The 17,119-nt window shown below is 36.7% G+C and overlaps 1 protein-coding gene across 4 annotated transcripts in view; it reads left to right on the forward strand.

The window, feature by feature from the left end:
• The window catches only part of LOC118274534 (homeobox protein cut), a 231,004-nt gene that overhangs the window by 171,357 nt on the left and 42,528 nt on the right, over window positions 1-17,119 (forward strand). For all 4 annotated transcript variants that reach the window (XM_050697010.1, XM_050697011.1, XM_035592078.2 and 1 more), the window contains one exon: window positions 11,489-11,803. In XM_050697010.1, coding sequence (XP_050552967.1) covers window positions 11,489-11,803 — 315 coding nt within the window. The remainder of the gene's footprint in view (window positions 1-11,488; window positions 11,804-17,119) is intronic.

The raw sequence follows: 17,119 nt of genomic DNA on the forward strand, positions 1-17,119 counted from the left end.
TCCAATTAGATATTTCCACACTCGTCCCAAAAACACCGATGTTACATGTAAACGTAACTTTTTCCAAAAAAAAAAAGAGAACTTCAAGTGTTGCTCGAAATTTTCCCATTTTCGGCAACCATTGGTAAAGTAAAAGTTACACACTCCTACATCCCTTCGAGTTAAATCAATTAGGGGCTGTTTTAAAATCGTGTGAGGGCCAGGGGGCTTAGAAAAACTTCTAACGAATACTCACGAACCCTTTTTAATCAATTAATTACTCAATACGAGCACATTGTACTGATTCTGTGTTTTAGTTACTTTGAAAAACACACAGGACAAATTAACGACACTTATTTAATGATTAGTTGAATTTTAATTCATGTAATTAGTAGACTTATATCTGGTAGAGTATTTAAGACAATACAAGGAAACCCGCAGCTAAAAGCAAAGCTACATGACAAAGCTTTTTCTTAGAGCTTCAATCGATATTTATTATTATCATTAACTCCTAATTAACCCGATCCCACAAATCGATATCCAATCACTTAACTATCTAATTAATTACAGTACAATTAAACAGTGTCATTATCTCGTCACGTCTCTCACTATTTGAACTACAATCGATTCTAAATGAAGTGCGAATCGATTGTCGACTCGAGTCGAGTCAAACGATGTGACTAATTCGTTGCGATCGAATGATAGATGATGCAATCACTCTAATAGGAATCAATTCGATGATTCGTTTCTGATTGATTGAGAGTTTAGAACGATGAAGTCATTGTTTTAAGGTTTGATTTAGGTACTAAAATGGTTTAAGAAATATCTTCCTTAAAGCAGAATAGATTTGATATTTATAATGCTGCAAGATGATACATGCCTATCTCCCATGGGGGTAGGCAGAGACAATGGACGATTCTTACATACTTCTTTCGCTTCATCAACACAGTCTTTTGATGCATGCTCAAGATGGCAAAAATAGTCTATTAAAGTATTGGAATCCAATAAACATGCCTATAAACAGCTGTAATATCTGCAAACACAAGTTTAACTTGTAACATATAAAACGTATGTACATGTACGTGTAGATACATGCATAATAACCAATTAACAGTAATTATAAATTAACGCAACGAGCACCATAAAAGTCGTGGCTCCCAAATATTACGGGAGCGACAGACGGGCCGGGGCGTCGCAAACTTGGCACAACTTGGCACAACTTGGCCAACTCCGTCCGAACTCGATGAGCTACAAATAGGCATCGGAATTAAGTTTCTGTCGGTTTTCTGTACGCCTTTTAATTATTTCTTGGTACCCTTTCAGGTACTTTGATCAGCCCCTTCCAGCCTCTTGATTTTCTTCGGAATTGACTGATAGGCACTTATAAATTGTAATTACGTTTGCAGTGCGACTTTCCCGGACTGCGAATTTGTTTTAAAAATGACTCTCTTAAATAAACCGCAGAAAAAAGGGGTAAGTATCGAGTATTTTTAACTTTTTCAACTTTTTGGGGGAAGGGTGTCTGTGATTGTTTTGTAATGGAGTTAAGTGTCACTGAAGATTGTAATTCAAATAATCTTTGAGCCGTGACAAATATCTTAGCTTCGAATAAATATAACGAATATAAATCTAATTAAGATTAATTAAAATACTTATCACTCCAATCAAAAATCCATCCTCCAAAAAATGGCGTGTTGCCAAAAGATGCGCCTGCGACGATTCAATGGATCGCCCCCATTCACACGTCAGCGATCAATCAGCGCGGATAGATCATTACATGGATCTCGCGCTGAATCTATGGATCTTCGCCATCTTACCCGACCGCGCGTAAATCAATATTGTATAATGCTTTATTTTTGGGTCTACAGCTAATGCAGTCGTTTGATCGCGGAAGAGACATGTCTTTTTATTTATTTCCCCATAATTAATGTCAGGAATAGGTCTCAAAAGATGTCGATTTAATGGCATTTATGTGACATTAGTCAAGTTTATTGAGTTAAAAAGGATGCTGTGCTCTTATTTCATTAAAGCGGATTGCTTTTGAAAGTTCAAACAATTGTGACAAATGTCGGGTTAAGTATTTGAATCGTTAAAGTGTCTACTTAAATGTGCTAACGAGAAGTAAATTTACTGCACGTTACTACAATGGAACAAACTTCTAAGTTGAATCTCTCAAATATCCTCTTCATCATGAATTGAAAACATGCACTTCTTTTCTTACTGGATAAGAGCTCCCCTTCTGAAGAATGGTTTGCCATAATCCACATGCTCATGTTTGTTAGGTCACCAAAGTTTTAAAGTATCTCAGTAGCCACTAATCTTTCTCAAACTTTTATAAAACCAATTTAAAAATCCATACTATGAAGAAAAAACGACACGATATTTCCCCAATATCTTGCGTTAAAAGTTTGCAAAAGATTTCTCCCATATCTGTATCTTTATTATAACACATGAGGTGTAATATTGTATGTCAGTTTGTTTCGCGCCTCGCGAGCTTCGGTAGTTGCCAATAACGTCTCCCTTTAAACGTTTGGTACAAAGATTAAGTTTGCACAACGATGTAGAGGAGACAGTTTATTGGGTAAAGTTTTCTTTTAATATGAAGGTGTTTTTGTTTCATGTTTATTCTTAGTCAAATATTATTATGTGATATTGTGTTCAGTTTGAAACTTTTTCTTATTAGAAATAAATATTATTATTCAATAACACTGATCATTTTCAATAATATCACTTCGAAAAAGTTCTTCTTCGCAAATCATACCATGATGTAATAACTTGTGACTTTAAAATTCACAATTTAGGACTTCTTAGTGAAGACACCTACTTAATATTTCAGAAGCGATAAAAGTGTCGCATCTGTGTAAAATCATGGTTTATGCACCATCCCTAACAAGTACCTCATTTTGAACACGATTGAAGATAAAAGCCTAGCTAATAACGCACCAATAAAGCCTTTATTGAGCCGAACAGAATTAAGAGGCGACGGAAATTACCGATGTTAGCCGAACATCGCCGAATTTAATAACGCACGTTCAGTTTTTAATGTACTTCCGAGGGGGGAGCCCGTGTAGGGTGTAATTAATTGAAACATTTTATTACACGTTATTACTTACTGATTTATTGAAACTTTTTAACGCGAACATAACAGAACAAATAGTTTATCACATTTAGGTTAAAACATGGAACAATTAAAACCACATCCTCAATCGGGTGAACTGAATCAAAATCAAAGCTTAATACGTATTTAACAACCGCCAACCTGTTACAGTTAATTCCGCCATTAACACGGTTCCCAGTTGACCGGACCAATAACAAGACAATGTAAATCATTGCAGCGTACGATCTCGCGCGAACGCTCCCGAACGACTCCGAACAATGCCGCCGATACGGATCTAAATGAGTCGAGTTAAATATTGTTTAAATGCGCTCTTTTGGCTTAATCATAGGCTCGAGTGGGCTGCAGGTGATCAAAGATAGGTGAGAACGTTGACTTTGTACAGTCTAGGGGCTTCCTTGATCATTCTAATTGTCTGGTTACGTACGCAACTAAAGTATGAAAGCGTGACAGATTTTTGCGATACGTTCAAATAAGTTTCCTTGTGTGGTACGCATATTTGTCATTCTTCAAGTCTTGCAGCATGACTTCACGTCGCGTCGTGGTCTTATAAGAAAATATTGTCAATGGAACCATCGCCCTTGAGAGTTAATAAATCTTTCAGTTCACAGTTCACGTGCAACCAAACAAACAGTCAATAAGCGTACAATACGCCCCACAAGTGCGTCTGCACGTAAAGTTCGCGATACAAGCGAATAAATGTCCCGCTACGGCACAACTTGTTAGCTCTACTATACTTTGATTTGTGAACTTCGAACATTGGACGTAGATTAAAAGCATATAGGGGTTAGTAGGTATTATACCTAACTTCATGTAAAACTAATAGGCGGGTTTTTTTAGAGTTCACATCTACCTCATCTGATATATTACGATAAACACACTAAATCCCAATAGAAAGAAACTCCAGTACATACGTATATGCCTTGAACTCACAGAGGACTCATAAACATAGGCACATTACCTCTAAACATGTCACTTATCTGCTCATAACTATTCACTATCGAAAATTGCAGGTGCAAATTTTGAATTTTATGGCGACCCAACGCGATCGGGTAAGCACAAGTTTTTAATTCGGTTTGTTAACAACTTCATTGGAACCGTAATACAGTACCAATAGTGGTTTAATGAGGGGGGAGGTGTTACTAGTTACTGTGTCTCACTGATTTCAAAATAAGGATTTGGAAAACGGAGAAATTGGGAGTAAAAAAAAACAAATGATGTTTTATGAATAGTATGTTATACAGGTGGGTGGTTGTTGATTATATGTTTTTATAACATATATCGCAAAATTATATGACACATACCATCTATCACATACCGCCATCAATCAAAAATTATGATTTCGAAATGTTCTAAATCAAAAACTAATCAGTTTTGCTCGAAAAAATGGGTTAATTCAAAATATTTCATAGTGGCAGAGTTTGTGCCAAGATGTCATTTCGAATCAAGTAATATGATTGTCTGAACACTGTGGTGCTCTGTCATACATCTTGGTAATATGTATCGGGATTTTGTGTAAGAAAACACTAATAATTTTCGCTGAGGAAAAATAGTTCTATAGCATTTGTTTACAGCTTTTCAAAGAAAACGATATCATTAAATAAATAAGCGCAGATTTGTCTCATTGAGTTATGAGCAAAGCACTTATATGTTAGTAAGTCTACCAAGGAGAGTGTAATCCATCTTCAGGCAGAGAAGTGAAGAAGCTACAACAAAAGGTACAAATTGCTAAAACAACAAGATACTACACAAATTCTAATCGCGTTCCTGAATTAACGGGAACACACGAAAATTCAAATGTGGAACGCCGGAATCACCAATCGGATTATCGTTCTACATGTATAAAAGACGAAAATTCCCGTTCTTACCCCTTTGCCCGACACCCCACGAGGACGCGAGCGGGGGAGGCCAGGGGTGGCGGGGGGTAGCTAATGGCAGTACCACTCGGATTCATTAGTAAATTAGAAAGCGGATGAGTCCAAAGTTACGAAAATTCAATATCTAATAATGATCAACTCTTACCTGCCTATAGTCGATAGAAGGGTGTTTGAACGAAAATTTCGCCTTTCGAACGTTTCTATTTGAATTTGTCAATCCGACTTTGTTCAGAATTGAATTATTTAGTTTTCGATTCGACTCGGTTTGGGTTCTGTGTTTGTCTATCTGAGGTGTTCATGCTCTGTGGGTTTTGTTTTGTCGAACGATTACATCAATGAGGACCTTTTTGGGATGTGGAAAAATAGGGTTCAGTTACGTGAGTTTGTTTAGTAAGTTCACTTAGGTAGATTAATGATTGGATACTCGAAGTATTAAAAAAATCAGCTCTAAATTGTGTAATCTTACAACCCTCCAAACGCAACAGGCAATAATGGTACTATCTAAGGTACAGAAGACCCCTAAAAAAATCAGCGAAATTAAAATTGAAAAATCATGAGAGTATAATCAAATTACTATGAAGGCGTTATTAAAAACACGGGTTTTTTCCTCGGGATCTATTGAACAGCGCTTAATATCTCAATGTCAGTTTTAATTTGGTAGCATCGTGTTACCTCCGAACAGTTTTATTTTGAGAAAGAAGACAAGGAAACACGTTTCGACAGCCTACGTGGAACGTAGATATGTTAATCTCGTGATGAAAATGAAAAATCGAACGAAGTTTTTCGTTAACAAATTTTGACACGTGATTTTTCTCAGCATTCTCTCTTGGTAACATCAATAACTGTTGATGAAACACCTACAAATATTTTCCTAAAACTTTATAAAGAAATATATACTAAATACGTGAGTGGACAATACAAATTAATAGGCAAATTATCTGACAATGGTCAGGCGAGTGAAGACGGGAGGGTTGGAGGGACGAGCGAGGGTAAATAAAGTCCAAAAATATAGTACACACATGTCTATAGAACTGACTAATATTTTACTTATGTTATTTGTATTTTTCATCATGTTTTTATTTGGCTTACTATCTACATTTGGCTTACTATATCGTGAAGTACAGCTGTTTTCTCCTAATTTTTTCAACCAATTAAAATTGTTATCGTTTTCCAAGAAACAGCCTTTAAACCGCATTAGCAAGTTCTTAAGGCCACCCATACCATTTGTTTATCGACCCCCAAACACTTAAAAACACGAACGTTTATTAAAAAAGTGAAGGATAACTTTTAACAATACTTTCTCATATATTTATTATTCTATAGTAAATAACCACTTATTATGAGCGTCGTCATACTCGTCCAATTATAAGAATAATGTTCGCAGCACCTAGGCGGGCGCTACATCAAGTGAGACTAAGTTTTTGCCTATATTAAACACGTATCAATTACAAACACGTTTCTTGTGTCTAGCAGACTGTTCTATGATCGCAGTACATAATAATTAATCGATACGAGCCAAAACAAACAATTGTCTGCGTTCTACGGACGGTCTAATCCTTCAGCGACTGGGTTCCGAAAAAAAACAAAACCCCGAAGCCCTTCGACCGAGGCAAGAAGGGCGTCCTTTATCATATTTATTTTATTTCAATTCGGTACGAATTTAATCCTTTTCCATTAATTAGTGACCGCTCCCCGTATAATGCGGGGTCTGACCGACCCCTCGCGAGTATGCGTTAATTTTTCTTGGCGGCCGCCGCAGGGTTACAGCGTGGGGTAAGTCATAAGCGATCGACATTACATTTAATCAAATCAACATTTTGCGTTTTCTCTCAAAGGGTTTTTATTGTGCAAAGAAAAATGTATTCATTCATTTCATAACCAGTTTCGTTAAGGTATAGAAATGAAGTAATCATCTCGTAAAAAGCAAGGCAAGTAGAAGTATAACAATTATAAAGTTTAATTGAACAATAATCATGTAGTTGGCGGCCACTTGGCTCCGTAGGGTGACAAGCCTCATTCCCGGACTTTCAAAACATAAAAATTCATAAGCATTTTAATGCGACCGCTGGACTGTGTCGGCTCTCACCGAAACATATATGTTTTCCTTCATTATCTTTACAATTTTATAATGTTCTAGAAAACGGATGCGTTACTCATTGAGATTCACCTTACTGTTATCAGATCTAACGTACCATGTATCATATTAATTGGTCGTTTCATGTTCATTATAATTAAATCTTAATTTTTCGGCTCCATGTTTTTTGTTATACGTTTTACTGTTACGTTTTATAATTTTATTGTTTTACTTGAGTTGCTGTTACACGTGGATTTGATTGGTAGCTGCGTTCTGTAATCGTGTGTTTCGTATCGGGAAATTGTGTGCAGATGAAATGCTTGGCCAGATCTAATCTTGGGCACACAGAAAAGTATTCAAATTCTGTCTAGCCTCTTAAAAATCATTATTGTCGTAACGATAGTTTCTCTTGCTGTTACTACATCAAAGTTCGTGTTACAAAAGCCTACGTGATGCGAGCTGACGACGTATCTATACGACAAATAATCATAAAAGTCAGTTCAGCAATTCCTCCATCGTAAACACAAGAATTGTCATAGTTTTAGTCATTATTTCTTTTCTTTTGTAGTCATTATCAGTCATTAGGAGACACGAAATGCCGATGTCGTTACAGTCTTGTGTGCTTTGACTCATAGTCCCAGAACTGTGCCAATATAACATCGCTCTCCGTGTTTTAATAATATTGCAACAAAATTCTCGTTTTTAAATTATAAATATGACAGTGACAATGTCGTTGAGATGTTAATAATGTTTTCTTATGTATTTTTGGGTTTCGATTATTAGTTTGATACCCACGTGGGGGGACGGTGAGTCACTGAGATTTATGGGATCTCTGTTCATTATTAAATCGTTTCCGACTAAGTATATTAATATCTACGGGGATACGTGATCGTTAGTAGTGTGAGTTTTCGTCATTGGTAAATAATATTACTTTTTCTTTTATGTGTTTTCGTGTCGACGTTTTTCCTTGTATTTAGTTGGTGAAAAAATTCAAACCTCATAAACATTGCAAAACTTCTGCAAAGGGGGAGGAAATTCGCGGCCCTCGTCTCACCAGCACAACTATACGTCACAATAAATAAACAAACTCGATCGTAACCACTTCGCAAATCAATTCAAATCATAAACAAATCGAGAATTTGAATCGAACAAAAGAGTATCGAGACAAAAGAGTTTTCAATACGAAATTGTGGCCTCTCGATTTTATTGATGAGTTACAGCATCGTCTAACTGAATAACTTTGATTGATTTTATTGTTTTGGAGAAAACAATCTCAAAGTAGAAACAAAGTAAAACGGCTTTTGTTTAAACCCGAAACCGAAAATGATGAAATAACAAAATGTAAATCGAAAAGATTTGGTAATGAAGTGTTCAGAAAATAGTTAAAACAAACGGTACCACGATGAGTAACCCGCAGCCAGAAATTTCCAGCAATTAAACACGTTGATCAACAAGATCTGATTGGAGCACGTTATACCAAATCTAAGAGCGCAATAACTCATTGAATCATTAAGCATACCACCGGTAACTGTAATTGTTAATCGTGAGAGTTCAATTACTAAAATTACACTGGCTTAATCTATTGCACAAACATACTAAAATTTAGAATCAGATGACTCGGATAGATAAGTACTCTTTGTTGGTTTGTTGCCATCGCTTTAATTGTTGGTTTGGAACCGTGCACTCCAGCCAGGTTCTTTTTGAATAACGGATCGCCATCGATGGCTATCTCTGGTAATGTAAGTTCGGGTACACAGCTATACGCTAGGATTTAATCTTCACAATTAATTACTCTTTGTTCAGAACCAATATGCAAATTACTATCTACTAAATTTTCTTTACCGCTAATTGTAAAGAATACATCAAACAAAATAACTCGCACCGAACGTTAGTGAATCGACAATCTTATTTCACGATTTCGCACAAAATATATTTGGGACAATGATATCTAGAATTCGTCGCGTCAATCCGGCCCAGTTCCACAGCCATCAAAGTTTCCCATCTCTTTCATGTTCAAAGCTTATAATTCATCAATGTCGAGTGCGACTCACCTTTCTTGTCCACACAATCGAAAAAAATCTACTTTCCCACATTATACGCATCTGAAATGTCTTCTGAGCTATTATAAAAACATTTTTGACGACATCGACTTGTTTTAATTATTCAAAATTATTACATTCTCATTACTGTTCACACAATGCTGATAATTCTTCTTCTATTTTAATTGAATGTGCCACTTCCCTCTTAATGACTACTTTCATACTTTCGTATTATTTCGACTTTCTAGTTGTAAAACATAAAATTATTCGGTCGAAGTACATCGTCTCTGTTTAAAGTTTAATTTGAGTTACGCACTTTACGATGGCGGTTTTCTATATTCTGTACAGATAACTTGTAATGGTCGGCGTCGTGGCTGGGTGCGCAGAGATGACACGATAAATGTACATTACACTTGCAACTATGTTTTGGGACTCGTATTTCTAACTGGAAAATAGGCACATGATAATTATCAAGAGCGATAAGAGAATACTCAATCAGTTTCTACCGACTTTTCCCTTTCTACAGTTTCCTCTACCGTTTCCTTCTGTCCTACCTCTGCTACCCACAATGTTATCACGCTAAGGTCTCGATGACGACAGTCTCCAAGGGCATTTATTCTTAAAACACTGCACTGAGTCAGTCCACGAGGCTGAGTGATCAATCTTGTTCAATTGAGCGTACGTTACGTAATCGGGACACCGTCAATTTGGTGCTAGGTGATAGGAATTATCGGATATTCGGGTACCAACAAATCTGAAGCCATCATAGATATTACGAGACTCTAACAACGCGACTTATAATAATATAGCAAGTGTTCTCGTAATATATCATTTAAGTTGATTCTAGATTTAATTTCTCAAGTCCGTGTGAGTGATTACTAAATCTTTGATTTATTTGTTGAAACATCAGTATGATCCCAGGAATCCAAACGAATTACCATAATATCTGTAGGATTTAACATAATATTTAAAGCAATAACTAATTCTGTAGCAAAACATTAAGACTTGGAGGCACGTAATAATATTTACCTATCGCCGTATTGGAAGATTTTCTTGGAATCCTGATCGTTTTGAGACGTCGTGCCATGTTCCAGTTAGTACGCCATTAGCATCTCCTGTTTATGTTCCCTATCACATCTGACTATGTTCTCAATCCAACTGTTGCTAGCGATAGCATCTTCCGAGCGACGACATTGGGAATACTCCATAACATGAACGATAGAATCAAAGTAATAATCTTAACTAAAAATAGAACTAAATTGGCTAGCTAAAATCTCCAAATATCTTAAGCAACAATGTTCGTACTAATAAATGAATTAAGACAGATAAAGAGAGTCCACATTGTCTTGATATGAGTGAAGATTAATGTGATACTGATGAAAGTTTACTGGTTGATATAATTAGACAAGTATGGAGTATAATCCAGTGATCTTTGGTTTCATCAGAAACTTGCGTTCAATGCGTAAATGCTGGTGCGTGATTGTCAGACATTTCAGATGAGATTTTAACGCTGCGTTAACGCTATCGTGGATAGTAATGTTCAAGAGAAAATTTTATTAACTAAACTATCAAGATTTTGGAAAACTTTTCGTCCATAAGTAACCCTTCATCATCTAAAGATTAGAGTGTTTTAAGTTATAATTCCTTTAGCTTACTAAGCACGGTTTCTGTTATTTTTTTAATGGCAGCCTTTTCCTCAATACAGTCATCGTTTCGGTTAGGTGTGGTCGAGTATCCAAAAACCGCGCCGCCAACCGCCTTTGGTCTGGCATCACCCTTCTAATCTGCGTCCATATCATCACACTGATAACATCTGTGCAGGGGCCGTGCAGTCACGCGTGTGTTCACTCAGTTTTATATACTTTAGCTTTCTTTAGCTAATGACTCATTATTTCAGTTTTAGTAATTTCGAAAATAGATTTTTTGATGGTTAGAAATTTCTTTTTGGTTTAGATTTTGAATAACTAAGATTGCTTTGTAAACGGATATTTGTATCGTATGTCCTATCATCAGGACGCGATGTGGCATCAAAATGAATAATTATTGTAACAAATCCACATCAAATGATTTGTTTCAACAATACATTGATGACCTTTTATTATTTATAAACAATGCATCGAGCACCTTTTCATTATTTCACCGATCCAACCGCCAATAGCTGCGTACTTCCGGCGATCGCTGATAGCCTCCATGATGATGTTACCGGAAGTACGTCACTATGGGAACTGGTAATTAGATTAGATTAATTCATTTGCGCTTGTGAAAAATTTACTTCCTCTAGAATGTTATTGTTGCGGTTTTAATTGAGGATATTGATGGAACGTCGAATGGTTCTGTGTACCCAACTGATAAATACACAACATTTTAACACACTTTAGTAATAATTCCTTTTCCATTGTTACAGCGAGCCACACTGGCCGAGAAAGAAGTGACCACGTTGAAAGAACAACTGGCCACCACCAGCCCGACCCCCCTCCAGGCCACAGTCCCTAAAACCAATGGCTCCCACATAGAACCCACCAGGGACCAAGCCACGGAGACGAGGATCGACAGGTTCAGTCCTGACATCAAAGAAGAGAAGCAAGACGTTGATGACGACGTAGAACAGAAGATGGAGATGGCAGCCACTGGGAGAAGTAACAGCAACTCCTCCAGGAGTAGTCCCGTGGTCCACCAGCCAGGGAATCTGGAGGTAGAACTTGCTGCTAAAGAGAAAGAGGTAAGCTTCCAATCTGTTCATTGTATAACTCGACAGGTGTATGATACTACTGTATCTGTCAACGTGTCTATAAATTGTAATGAAATCACGTCACATAGCTATGTAGTACACACGTATATAACATGTCCTACTAATGTACACGAATCTCTCCATATATCACTGCCATTATCCACGATCATAGGAGCATGTGGGCGGCCATCTACCAGTTATGACAACACAAGCGATTGACTCAAACGCTGCATCACCGCTCTATTGCTCTCAATTAGAGTTGCGCCCAGCCGAGTTGCGTTAATTGACTGTATCGATAATATTGATTGATCGATTGGTGGGCGGCCAACATTTGTTATCGACGCTTAAATGAATAGGTGATTGTGTACATTTTGTAAATTAAATGACTCAGGAATATCACAAAATACGGGTCCGTTAAAACTTGTGAAGTAGGCAGTTTACGGATACCGTTCACGTGAGAGTTTGGTCAAAAACGTGAGGGCAACCTAACTAGGCACAAAACTTTTTAAAGTGAAACTGTTGTCAAAAGCTTTTAAAGAAGCTTGTTTTTAAGTTGCCCAACAATAAGGCAGTTAGGAAACAGAAGTGGGCCAGTAAAGTGTAAAAATAAAATCGATTTCACTAAAAATTGCGAACACATTCACGTGTCTAACATGGAAACTCAATTTAGAAGTAGCATCACGCAAAACAAGTGTTCACTCTTTAGAGGTGCGGAAAAAACTTATCATGTCTTGTCGACATTTCGACATCGGTGTTGGCACAACACTAATTGAAATTAGCAGCGCGCTGTGATCGCTTGCCAATGCCAATTAAGACGGAAAAGATAATGTCGTATTAGATAACTATAGCTCGCCGTGGCATTCGTTCAATGGTAGATTTAGATCTAATTCTAGGATTTCCGGCCTATGCTGAAAGAAAATCTTGTAAAAAAGATTATCGTTGCGTAGGCTATGTTTCTTTGATTCATACAAGTACATACAGACATTCCTATTTCTATCTACTTGTATAGCAATTGTCCACCCTCTAGTAGTGTAGCCATAGTGCTCCAATTAGCGTGTATCCTATAAATAAGAGTGGTGTCGCGTGTCTTACAGCGTGGCTCATAAACGGTGATATTTATTTAGTGCAAGGATTACGTTCGTTCGGTACCGATCAATCATCCCATTGAACGTATCCTGTTTCCTTTGCCTAGGGATGTGCAACCCGATCGATTTATCGATACTCCATCTTTATTGATATCGATAAAATGGATTGTGCATAGATTTTTATCTTTGCATTTACTACATTTATTATTTCAGTTTACGAGTGCTTTTATTGTATATTTTATTTCTTCATATCCTTTTCATTTATATCCATTAACGATGTAACAGACGATCTTATCGTTTAGATTATTATAAAATCCTTCATCATTATCGTTGTATAAAGCCATTTCAATTGCAATTAATACACAATACTTAAATTTTCGTAACCATATCCTTAGTAACCTAACTAACTGCCCATAGAAAACAATATTTTATAGACATATCAAGTAAAAATAATATCGATAAAATCCCACCCACGGTACATGCAACACATCCCTAGATCTAACTGACTGTCAAACCCAATTCAGCATTGCCCCCGCGCACGTAATTGATTTATTGATCGTACGTTACATTCGATACAAGATGAGCTGCGTTTGTGCTGCATCCTTTACTCACAATGTCTATCCAGTTGACCGGGTGACCTCGATCGCATAAGTCATGTGGAAGTTACCAAGCTAGGGGACAAACGATTGACTATCGAGTTTAAATGTCAAGAGGATGATAAGACTTTGACAATCGTTATCTATAGAAGAGATGAAAGAGTTTGTCCCATCTATGATGATTTCTTTTGAAATTTTGACGAATCTATTGACACTTCCAATAAAGCAAAACTTGCTTACTTCACGATCACTAAAAAACTTCAGTCGTGCTTACACATAAAAATAAATAAGTACATCAATTACAATAAGCATGGAAAACTCAAAAACATAGCATGCATGTATGTGTGTGAAGGTTGCAGTTATAACTGTCACGCACCTTCGCATGCTGAGAAACAGATTACAATGTCTACTGATGACGAGATACCGACCTGACGATACTACGTGTGTAGAAACCACTATGTCTTAGATATTATTCATAGCTGTTCTTTTGAACTAAGATCGAAAGTTCATCTGATTCTAACCATATTCTAGACTAAGATAAAATGTGAAGTGAATTCCCTAAATGTATGTATGGCAAGCTTATTGAAGACTCCGCAGAGCACACAGTAACAAAACAAACACAACATTTACATGAAAGAAACTACACAAACAATTCGTGAGTCAAAAACAGACCTCCATCCATTTGAAGTGGTACTCATCGCCAATGCGGCCGAATTTCAAAGAAGCCTAGTTGCAAGCGAGCCTTTCAGAATGCACCCATTCATGCTTCAGAATCATTAGTCCATTGAATCACCGAATTTAAAGCAAGCGAAAACGCGGATTTGAAACGAATTTTCATCTCTTTGTTGGCTATTCAATAGGTCTATGTAATTACAAGTGTGTTTGGGTTTATTGGAGTTTTTGCCTTTAAGTCCGAAGCTAATGAAAATGAGATTTCAGAAGAGGATATTATTTTAGGTCTACACCCAAGTAAAGGAAACAAATATTGAGCATGTAAATTAAAAAGCCATTAAAGTAACAAAAAGACAGAAAACTGTAGAACACGATAACATGAACGGTGTTGAAGAACGCAGCCCTCCAGAATACTTGCACAGTGTCGAAACTCAATGAGTTCGCGATATAAAAGCTGTTATTTGCCGTAACGAACGCCTTTGTGCGGAGGAATGCCTTTACAAGCACTATCTTAAAGACGAATTACCGTACAACGCTGCGCGAACTCCTGCCGGTGCAGTCACAAAGTACTATGACGGCGCAATGCAAACAATCCACAGCAATAGTTCCACGTACAAACTAGCCATAAACAATCCGATAAAGGTACCGAACGAACAACTTTTGATAGTACGCCGCTTTTTATGCTAATTCGTATGGCGTTGCGAAATATCGATGTGTTCAGTGAGCTTCAGCGGTGTCTCCTGAATTTATTTCACTTGTTCGCTTTTTAATCTTCTATCGTAGTTTTGAGATTAAAAGAAAACTTGTGTTAAATTGTCTTGGGAAAATTTCTTCAAGTTTAAAAACGTGAGCAAGGGACCAATCAATAACATTTCAAAGGTTTCTTAAAGAAAAAAACTCAGGCAATCAAATTCAAAGCAAAGTTATCAAACGAAAAAAGAGGTCCCATTATCGGAATGTCATCAAAAAGGAATAAATAACATAGCGTCACCCTTTCGCCAACTTAATTAAAATCTTGGCAAAAAATCTGCGAAGGAAAACTTTTGACCCTTCGATAAGGTTAATAAGTTTGGGATTGTGGCTCTGTCCACTGAAAAATTGTTTCCTTTCCTCGAATTTGTCGAACAATCAAAAAGTATCAAAGAATACATGCCTACGGGCCCATTGTCTTCAGCCTTATTTACCCTTTGGTGGTTATTTGGTTTTTTTTTTCAAAAATGCTTTATTGTAAAAGGGGTGCAGGGGTACTTTCTGCTTCCTTGTTCTGGGTAAATTATGCAACATTTTCTTTTTCAACTTCAACTTGTTCTTCCAAACTATTCTCTTTATTGTTTAGAAATCAATGTCCACGTCCATGGTTCTCGTTACATATCTCTAATAGACCGTCATGACCATCATCAACATCAGTTAGTTCAACTCCATGACCATTTCTATCAATTGCCTTGTTAGAATTAACGAAATAAGATTTAACGTGTCATCGTCGTATTGAGATAAATGACAGGAGATGATGATTATTTTTTCTAAATCGTCTACATTTTCGTGTAACTGGAATCATTGATAATTTTGCTTTTACGAGTAACCATTGCTTAAAGAACGCGAATAAATATAGATAGTGATGTATAAATAGATGTGTTGAAAAGAATCATAGGCTTTGTCCACTAGAGTAAATGTATTACTCATTGGCAACATAAGTATCAAGTGGTTTACACTGTTGACTGTTACACATTGCGACAAAAGATAACAAGATCTCAGCTTGTTTTTCTTAAACAATTAAATCAACAGAAACTTTATACTTATACATAAAGTTATTGTATCATAAACAAGCAGTTAGTAACATAATTACGCCGACAGATAGCGCCCTTTTGTAATAAAATCTTGTTTTAGAAACGAATCTTTTTAAATCCCGTGCGCACAGGCACCTGTCATTAAAACGTATACAGACACCTGACATCAAAACTCGGTAAACATCACAATACCTACGTACACATTTATACGACGCTACTATTTAATTTCAGAAAGCAATAATAGTTCTACATAAATCATAAACACCTTTCTTTTTAGGCAGTAAAAACGTTACTTTCATCTCCGTGTGCATAGATGGCGCTGTACTAAAATCCAACTGTAAATTATAGTTTAATGTCACTTCACGGCGAGACATGAAAGAGTGACGAAGCTATTTTTGTACACACCAAAACGAAAACACTCGAAATTAGTTTATGACGTTTGTCTGTAGTTCGATTTATTTTAATTTTGTTATTTTCGGGGGCGTCCGTGCTCTTATTATGTGTTGGTCGTCGTAAACTGGTAGAGTTCGACACTGAATTATATCCCGACTGACTTGACTAATGATGGCGGCACTCCATACTAATTTAGACTTTATTGACATTTATCGATGATCGGCCGCGCTCGCGCCGGAAACGAGACTACAATTTTGATCGCACATTCCGATGTTCCACACTTCTGGCACTAATATATCGGTAATATTTCGCTTCCTCTATTCGCAACACTCATTACTTTTGACAAATGTTCAGCTTTCCTTCATCTCTGTCGTCTCTTAATGATTTCTTTCAAATTTTAATGAATTTCATCAAAACCTAGTTCACTATTCGCAATTTTTAATTCAATCTTTCAAAATGTACACTGTAAGCTGGATAGTCAGTGCGTTCAATTTTGTTCGTCCTGAACTTACAGTGTGTGGTGGCTCAGTAGTCTCCTCAAATTTATTGTTATCCATCGCGCTATAAAGCTAATGATAAATTTTATTAACAACTGGACCGATCTATCGACATTAATTTGCAGTGGTCTATTCGCTGATAATTTACGATGCTACGACGATGCCAAGACACGACCGTCTGACATCGTGAAGAATGGCAATATATCGACCGATAGATTTGTATCGATAGATATACGAGACCCGATAAACATGACTAACCTCAAGCTTGTTAAAATAACCA

This window comes from Spodoptera frugiperda, chromosome 11 (genome assembly GCF_023101765.2).
Source record: "Spodoptera frugiperda isolate SF20-4 chromosome 11, AGI-APGP_CSIRO_Sfru_2.0, whole genome shotgun sequence".
Taxonomy (NCBI): domain Eukaryota; kingdom Metazoa; phylum Arthropoda; class Insecta; order Lepidoptera; family Noctuidae; genus Spodoptera; species Spodoptera frugiperda.